The sequence below is a fragment of the Orycteropus afer genome, unplaced genomic scaffold (assembly GCF_000298275.1).
Source record: "Orycteropus afer afer isolate SDZICR_OR568_19922 unplaced genomic scaffold, OryAfe1.0 scaffold00209, whole genome shotgun sequence".
Classification (NCBI taxonomy): Eukaryota; Metazoa; Chordata; class Mammalia; order Tubulidentata; family Orycteropodidae; genus Orycteropus; species Orycteropus afer.
This window is the reverse complement of record NW_006921796.1, coordinates 637,750-646,693: the sequence shown is the minus strand read 5'-3', so window position 1 is coordinate 646,693 and position 8,944 is coordinate 637,750. Positions and strand designations below refer to the sequence as shown.

The 8,944-nt window shown below is 41.4% G+C and overlaps 1 protein-coding gene across 1 annotated transcript in view; it reads left to right on the top strand.

The window, feature by feature from the left end:
• The window catches only part of FBXO7 (F-box protein 7), a 46,177-nt gene extending 41,225 nt beyond the window's left edge, over positions 1–4,952 (top strand). Inside the window, exon 9 of the mRNA XM_042781970.1 lies at positions 4,563–4,952. Coding sequence (XP_042637904.1) covers positions 4,563–4,952 — 390 coding nt within the window. The remainder of the gene's footprint in view (positions 1–4,562) is intronic.
• Positions 4,953–8,944: the final 3,992 nt, after the last annotated feature.

Below are 8,944 nucleotides of genomic sequence, written 5' to 3'. Positions count from 1 at the left end.
TCCAAGATTATCTTCTGTGTCTGTGTTAATTGGTTTCCCTTTTCTTTGTTGAAGAGGGTCTGTGCAATCCTTCTGCCTAGTCCGCCATCTTGCCCCTATTTTCATTTTTTTAAGGAAACTCCATACCATTTGCCACAATGGCTGTACCATTTTACAGTCCCACCAGCAGTGCACAAGAGTTCCAATCCCTCTGCAACCTCACCAGCATTTGTTATTTTCTATCCTGTTGAACTTTGCTATCATTGCTGGGGTGAGATGATATCTCATTATTGTTTTGATTTGCATCTCTCTAGTGATTAAAGAGGAGCTCTGGTAGCATAGTGCCTAAGGCACTTGACTTGCTAATCAGAAGGCTGGTGGTTCAAACCCATCAGCCACTCCTCGGAAGGAAGATGGGGCAATCTACTTCCATAGTGATACTGCCTCGGAAACTCAAGGAAGGGTCGCTATGAGTCAGATCTGACTCAAGGGCACATAACAACAACAACCATGGTTAAAGATCGTTAGCAATTCCTCATGTGTTTGTTGGCCACCAGCATTATCATCTTTAGTGAATTGTCTGTTCAAGTCTTTTGCCCATTTTTGAATTTGGTTGTTTGTCTTTTTGGTGTTGAGGTGTTGGAGTTTTGTATAGATTTTGGAGATAAGTCCTTTGCCAGATACGTCATAGGCAAATATTTTCTCCTAATCTGTAGGTTCTCTTTTTTTCCCATTTTGACGAAGTCTTTCACTGCGCATAAGAATTTAATTTTTAAAAGTTCCCAGTCATATATCATCTCTTCTACCTCCTGTACATTCTGGGTTATGTTTGATAGTCTATTTATGCCATAAATCAGGGCTCTTAGATTTGCCCCTATTTTATCTTTGATTAATCTTATAGTTTTGAGTTTTACATTTAAGTCTTTGATCCATCTTGAGTTTGTTTTTGTGTATGGGGTGAGGTATGGGTCTTGTTTCATTTTTCTGCAAGTGGATATCCAGTTTTGCCAGCACCATTTGTTTAAGAGGCTGTCTCTTACCCATTTAATGGATTTTGGACCTTTGTCAAAGATCAGCTGCCAATAGATGGATGGGTCTATTTCTGGAGTTTTGATTCTGTTCCACTGGTCTATTTGTCTAGCATTGTACCAATACCATGCTGTTTTGACTATGTGGGTGTATAGTAGGTTTTAAGATCTGGGGGTGTGAGACCTCCCACTTTGTTCTTCTTGAGAAGTGCTCTGCTTATCTGAGGTCTCTTTCCTTTCCATATGAAGTTAATAATTGTTTTGTCCATGTCCTAAAAAAATTTTGTTGGTATCTGGATCGGGATTGCATTAAATGTGTAGATTGCTTTAGGTAGTATTGACATTTTCACAATATTCAGTCTTCCTATCCATGAACAAGGCAGGTTCTTTGATTTATGTAGAGCCCTTGTTGTCTCTTGTAGTAGTGTTTTATGGCTTTCTTTGTATAGGTCTTTTGTGTCTCTGGTGAGGTTTATTCCTAGATATTTTCTTTTTAGTAGCTATTGTAAATGCTATTGTTTCTCTTATTTCTTTATCAGAGGACTCTGTTGGTGTAGAGGAATCCAACTGAGTTTTGTATGTTGACCTTGTATCCCACCACTTTGCTGAACCTTTCTATTAGTTCCAGTAGTTTTTTTGCTGAGTCTGTTGGGTTTTCTATGTACAGGATCACATCATCTGCAAATATCGAGATAATTTTACTTCCTCTTTGCCAATTTGTATGCCTTTTATTTCTCTTTCTGGCCTTATTGTCCTGGCCAGGACTTCTAATACAATGTTAAATAGAAGTGGTGATAGAGGGCATCCCTGTCTGGTTCCTGTTTGTAAGGGGAATGTCTTGAGTCTTTGTCCATTAATAATGATGTTGGCTGTTGGCTTTTGGCTTTGCATATATGCCTTTTATTATGTTGAGGAGTTTCCCTTCTATCCCAATTTTGCTGAGAGTTCTGAACAGGAACGAGTGTTGTATTTTATCAAATGCCTTTTCTGCATCAATTGATATAATCATATGATTCTTTTGTTTTGTTTATGTGGTGGATTACATTGATTGTTTTTCTTATGTTGAACCATCCTTGCATACCAGATACGAATCCTACTTGGTCAGGATATATTATTTTTTTGATATGTTTTTGGATTCTGTTGGTAGGATTTTGTTGAATCTATGTTCATGAGGGATATTGGTCTGTAGTTTTCCTTTTTAGTGATGTCTTTCCCTGGTTTTGGTATTACTGTTATGCTAGCTTCATAAAATGAGTTTGGGAGTATTTCATCTTTTTCTATGTTCTGCGATAGCTTGAGTAGTATAGGTGTCAACTCTTCTCTGAATATTTGGTAAAATTCTTCAGTGAAGCCATCAGGGCCAGGACTTTTCTTTGTGGGAGTTTTTTTTTTTTTTTTTTTTAATGACTTATTCAATTTCTTCTTTTGTTATAGGTCTGTTCAAATATCCTGTCTCTGAGTAGCATAGTTTAGGTAGGTCTGGTGATTCCAGAAACTTGTCCATCTCTTCTAGGTTCTCAAATCTGTCGGTGTACAGTTTTTTGTAATATTCTATAAGTATCTTTTTTATTTCAGTTGATTCTGTTGTGATGACACCCTTTTTGCTTACTGTTCTTTTAATTTGCATTTTCTCTTTCTTTTCTTTTGTTAAATTTGCCAGTGGTTTGTTGATTTTGTTAATCTTTTCGAAGAACCAGCTTTTTGTTTTGTTGATTTTCTCTGTTTTTTTGTTTTCTGTTTCATTTATTTCTGCTCTGATCTTTATAATTTCCTTAATTCTAAATACTGTAGCATTCTTTTGTTGTTCTTTTTCTAGTTGTTGGAGTTGTTGAGTTAAAGTGTTGATTTTATTTCTTTCCTCTTTTTTGATGTATGCATTTATTGCTATAAACTGACATCTGAGTACTGCTTTTGCTGTGTCCCATAGGTTTTGGTATGATGTATCGTCATTCTCATTTATTTCTAGGAATTTTTTAATTTCACTAGTAGTTTGTGAGCAGTGAATTGTTTAACTTCCACATGTTTTTTCCTTTATCTTCCTATTACTAATTTCTAGTTTTATAGCATTGTAGTCCAAGAAGATGCTTTGTAGTATTTCAAAATTTTGAATTTATTGAGGCTTGTTGTATGTCCTAACATATGATCTATTCTGGAGAATGATCCATGTGCACTAGAGAAGAATGTGAATTGTGCTTTTGTTGGGTGGAATACTCTGTCTATGTCTATGAGGTCTATGAGGTTGAGTTGGTTGATTGTGTTGATGAATTCTTCTTTATCTTTGTTGAGTTTTTTTCTAGTTGATCTGTCCCTCCTTGAAAGTGCTGTGTTAAAGTCTCCTACTACTGTTGTAGAGTTGTCTATTGTTCCTTTTAATTCAATTAATATTTGCTTCATGTATTTTGGAGCACTTTCATTGGGTACATAAGTATTTATTATCTCTGGTAGCGTAGTGCCTAAGGCAAGGACTGCTAACCAGAAGGCTGGCGGTTCAAACCCACCAGCCACTCCTTGGAAGGAAGGTGGGTCTACTTCTTTAGTGATACTGCCTCGGAAACCCAAGGAGGGGTCGCTATGAGTCGGGTCCAACTTGACGGCACATAACAACAACAACAACAATGTCTTTTTTGTCAAGTGACCATTCAGCATCATATAATGTCTTTCTTTGTCTCTTATGTTGTTTTTCAGCTTAAAATCTATTTTATCAGAAATTAACATTGCCACTCTTGCTCTTTTTTGGTTACCTTTGCCTTGGTATATATTTTTTGCCACTCCTTAACTCTTAATTTGTTTTTATCTTTGTGTCTAAGATGGATCTCTTATAGGCAGCATATTGATGGGTCTTCTTTCCTTATCCAGTGTGGCATGACATTATCAACAAATTTCTGAGTTTCCACTTTCTGAAAAGGCTGAGGTGGCGCAGTGCCTAAGAAATTTGACTTCTAGCCAGGTTGGCAGTTCAAACCCACCAACTGCTCTGTGAAAGGAAGATAGGGCAATCTACTTCCATAAAGATTTATCACCTTGGAAACTCATAGGGTCTCTGTGAGTCAGAATTGACTCGATGGCAGTGGGTATTGGTTTGGTTTATAGGCTTGAGAGCACTAGATTGCCTTGAAGTCCATGTCATCTGGTTAGGTGTCCCTCCATGGGATGTACTGCTCATGTGGTTAAAGAATAGAGTCCACTTGGCACTGTATTCAGAGATGCTGCCTTAATCACAAAGACAGAAACTGCTAGAAGTTCCCTTCTGTGCTATTTTGTTTGTCACCGGGGTGGTGTGGGGACAGCGCAGATAGATTTATACCAAAAAACCAAACTCACTGCCATCGAGTTGATTCTGACTCATAGCAACCCCCTTTGGGTTTCTGAAGTAGATTGCCCAGTCTTCCTTCTGAGGAGTGGCTGGTGGGTTTGAACTGCCAATCTTCTGGTTAGCAGTCAAATACCTTAGACACTATGCCAGCAGAGCTCCTTAGATTTACACAGTGAGAGCAAAGTCACGCTCCGGGGAAAGGTCCACTCACTGACCATGTCGTGGTCTTTTTCTTCCCACAGCTATACAAGAAGAGACACAAGCAGCGGAAAGAAGCCCAGAGAGGGCGGCATGTGATGTTCCTGCCGTCGGCAGCCCACCCCATTCCGTTCTACCCCAGCCCCTTCTACCCTGGCCCCTTCCCTGCTAACCCTCTCTACCCCCCAGGAATTATTGGTGGTGAATATGATGTAAGACCAATACTTCCCTTTGTTGGGGACCCAATCAACTCACTCATCCCAGGGCCTGGGGAGACTCCTGGCCAGTTCCCTCCCCTCAGACCACGTTTTGATCCAGTTGGCCCACTTCCAGGACCTAACCCCATTTTGCCAGGGCGAGGGGGTCCCGGCGACCGGTTTCCCCTCAGACCCAGCAGGGGTCGCCCCACTGACAACCGGCTGCCATTCATGTGATCGATTTGTGATCTCGCTCCTGAGTTCGTTTTGTTTTCTCAACGTCAGATGTCCTCTCCTGGGGTGCTCCTCCCTGATTTATTTTCTGACCCTCACTGTGGTGGCGAGACATACATTCACAGCTGCCTTTCAGCACATGTGTTAGAGCCCCGGGCCCCAGGGCTGCTGCCTGATGAGGCAGGTCCTGGGAATAGCTGACTTCTGATTCCTTCCCTCGGGATCCCCCTTTAGAACGAAGGTTGTGAATTGGTGGTGTTTTGCATCAGATTAAAAAAATGACGTGTAAATAACATGGCAGCCCTGACTGTTATTAGAAAGATATGTAATCAGTACTCCAGATAGCTTCATGTGTGACTTGGACATCATCAGAGTATGATGACTTGGACATCATCAGAGAACCTGCCTATTCATTGCTTACTATAGGGGGTTCCCTTTCTATTTTTTAAATGGCACCCTTTCTTCAAATGCAATCCTTTGCAGAAGCCTACTTTAGGAAACAAATCAAAGCAGAGCTAGTCTGGTTGGACTGGGCCTTGGGGTGGGTTCTGGAACCCCACCAGCCAGTTCTCTCCAGGTGTGGGAGCACCCTGGCGCCTGGGCAGCAGTGCTGTTTGTACACCATTAGGTTACAGCGACTCACATTTCTGGCCCATTCTCAGGTGGGTGGTTATGAATGATTTTTTTTCCCTTGTGTTTTGAACACATGGTCCCTGATTTATAATGTAAACAGATGACATCTTTTAACAACAGAATTTCACTGCTCAGAGGGCTTGGTCTTTAATGGTAGCTTATTTAAAGAACACTTTGCTTTTAAGACTTGAAATAGACAAAATTCAAGATTTATTTTTCTGACAAGGCTAAACACAGTTTATCATACAAACAGTTGTACAGAAACATGCTTTAGTGATAGGAATTAAAATCTGAATCACAACACAGGAATAAAACACTTATTATTATATGCAGAAAATATGTAGGAATATTGCCAATATCTTCTTGCTTTTTAAAAAACCTGTTTTGCATATAAGGAAATGGCTTGGGGTGTTATATGCTGCAAGAATACTTTGAGTCCTATATATAAGTGAAAATATTATTTTTTTCTACACATACTTATTGAGTCTTTTTTCCATCACAGTGAAGAAAACTCAGTAATAGGATTTTCCAGAGGCGGTGTCATTTGAATAGCTTAATGGATAGGGGAAGGACTGGGCTGCTGACATTTCTATATATGAGCTACTAGACAGTCTTAAAACAAGTCCCGTTTACAGCCATATGGCTTTAATTGGATCTGGGTTTAAAAAGATTCCCTTGAAGCTTTCATGGGTTCGTCAAAACTATGTTCTAATTCTCTGCTACATTTCTCTGTGACCTGGTGATGTTAAGTTGCACTGTGTGTGTATATGTTTGCAGTGGGAATGGGAGGATGTAGTGATGACCAGAAGCACCACATACGGTAAAAACAATGAATTTTCAAAGTGCAGTCATTTTCAAATGGTTCTTGAGAGGTCCATGGATGGTGCTGGTGTCCTTGGGTACAGGTGCTACTTTTCTAACTTTATTTTGGACTTACTGGCAGACATTACAAAACTCTCTTAGTTTACAATACAGGCATTGTGCCCTAAACTTAAATCTGCAGGCTTCTCAAAATAGTTCATTACCATAAATTCTTGACAAAATGAAGCCCCTCAGAGCTTTTCCTTCTGAAGAGCTACACTGATGGTTAGAAGCTCGTAAAGCCCTCCGTTGTGTTCGTTAGTCCGAGACTGCTGAGCTTTGTGTATTGCTGGTGTAGTGAGAGTGAAGCCATGATGTGGTTGGGGCCCGTGTGCTGCATGGTCTTCTTACCTCATCTTGGATTATAATGGAAGCAGGATGGTCATAGAACGCCATAACAAGTGCGACATCATTGGCTTGTAACCTTAAGGACTTCCAGTCACCTCTTCTTTTCCCCTTTAGTTATTTTTAGTAGCAGGAACTTGTTCTCTTCTCCCCTTTTAGTTTTTCCTATTTATAAGGGAAAGTTACTCATTTGGCAGGACTGGTAATCAAGTCATGGGAGGTGTCCTCCTTTGGTGGTTACGATGTTGTGGTTCCTTGTGTAAAACCACCGTTGAGCTCTGCCCTCTCCCAGTCTCACTTAGCTCTTCCCAGTTTCTGCTTAGCTTAATATCTCTAATTCTTTCTTACTCTAACAGAACTCTGCTCCCCTATACTCGGGGCCTAGTGCCAAGGCTCAACTTCTGTTCTACCCTAATCTGGGCAGCAGCTACCTAGTTACAGAGCCTCAGAGAAGCCCTACTTCTCTGCTGTCTGTTGCCATTGAGTCGGTTTATGGAAGCAGACTGCCACATCTTTCTCCTTCAGAGTGGCTGGTGGGTGGGTTCAAACCACCGACCTTTTGGTTAGCCGTCAAGTGCTTAGCCACTGCACCACTAGACTTCCTTATAAGTCTTCTGTGCCATAACCATGGTTAATACTCCTTTGGGTGGTGTCCAGTTGACGGTTGAAGATGTGGAGTTGATGAGACTACTGGGAAATATTGGGTAAGTCACAGTAAATGAAGGTTTAATCCTAACTGACTCACTTAAATGCCTATCCTGCAATTCCTTCTCCAGTAGGTTACAGCACTTATGTTTTTGATATTCCACATCAAAACCGGAAAAGTGTGAATTCACTTGGGAGGAGTTTTAACTTGCTTCTGCTCTAGTCTCCAAATGAAAGGGCACAGAAAGCAGATACTTAACATATGAGCGTTTGGAAATTGAGACAAAATCTATAAAAAATGAAAAGTGTTTAGGGTTTTAAAGGATTGGAAAAAAAAAGAAAACACACTATAGAAAGAATGTTTAGTTTCAGATTTTGTTCTCCTAAACGAATGTCCTACTGATTGCAAAGAACATTGCCCAGCAACTTTTGCCTTTTGCCCTTGGCCTGCAGGGTTGAGTGAGATCTGAATACAAGGTCTGAGTGTCCACTTGTCATCTGTTTCGTCTGCATAGTTGCACTAGGGAAGCACAAGGGAGCCTCTGTGCCCTTTATGCACTGTGTTTGGTAAATGGACTTGTCCCACAACCTTCTAGTTTGTCTCCAGCCAAACCAAAAGTGCTGTGTTCTATCAGAATCTAAATATTACACTGAGTCCCTTCATGTCATCAGTGGCTGCCTGGGATCTAGGACAGCCTTTTACACTGATCAGTACAGTTAGGAACCAGACACTTGCCCTACAGGATAAAGCAAAGCCTGTGAGATGCAGGTGAGCGTGCTCCTAGGCTGTGCAGTTCAGGTACTGCTGGTCGCCGCCACTGTGACTCTACGCTGCATCCTTTCATGGATTCTAAACACATACAACAAAAAGAAGTTTTATGAAGTCGACTCGGGCACAAGCAATTAGTTTGCTCCCAGGAGGGTGGGCTCTGAGTGCCGAGGCCAGTTCTAGCTGAGGCTGTGCTGGGCCCTGTTGTGTGGATGTCCTTGTGGGACTCAAGTGGAGTGCCACTTCTTTTCTGTGCCTGGGCCGCCTCTTTTCAAGCATTCCAGGCCTTTGGAATTGTCCTGACCCGCTCACCCCAGCCTCATCCGGCAGGCTGACAATGGCAGCCCCCTCCTTCCGCTCCAGGCCAGGCAGCTCTGCCCTCAGCCTGGCCTTCTGTGGCCACCAGAGTCTGCTCACACCGAGGAGATCTCGTCCCTTGAGCCCCCTTGCTTCTGCTCCCTTAGTTTATTTTTTTCAAGGTTAAAAAATTGCCATGGACTTTCTCCAGCTTCTTTCCTGAATTTTCTGTCATTGTCCTAGTCCCTCCACTGGTTTAATTCTCTGTTCTCGAGCAAGTGACCTCACACTGGTACTCTTAGAAAAACAGTGCTTAAAAAACTGTAGTTGAGTATTTGGTTTACATTTTAATTTCTAGTTTCGTGGGAAGGCCCACCTAAAACATGGCCCAAACACCCACTCTACCAAACAGGGCGCCCAGCAGCTTGCTTGCACCGTTCATTCA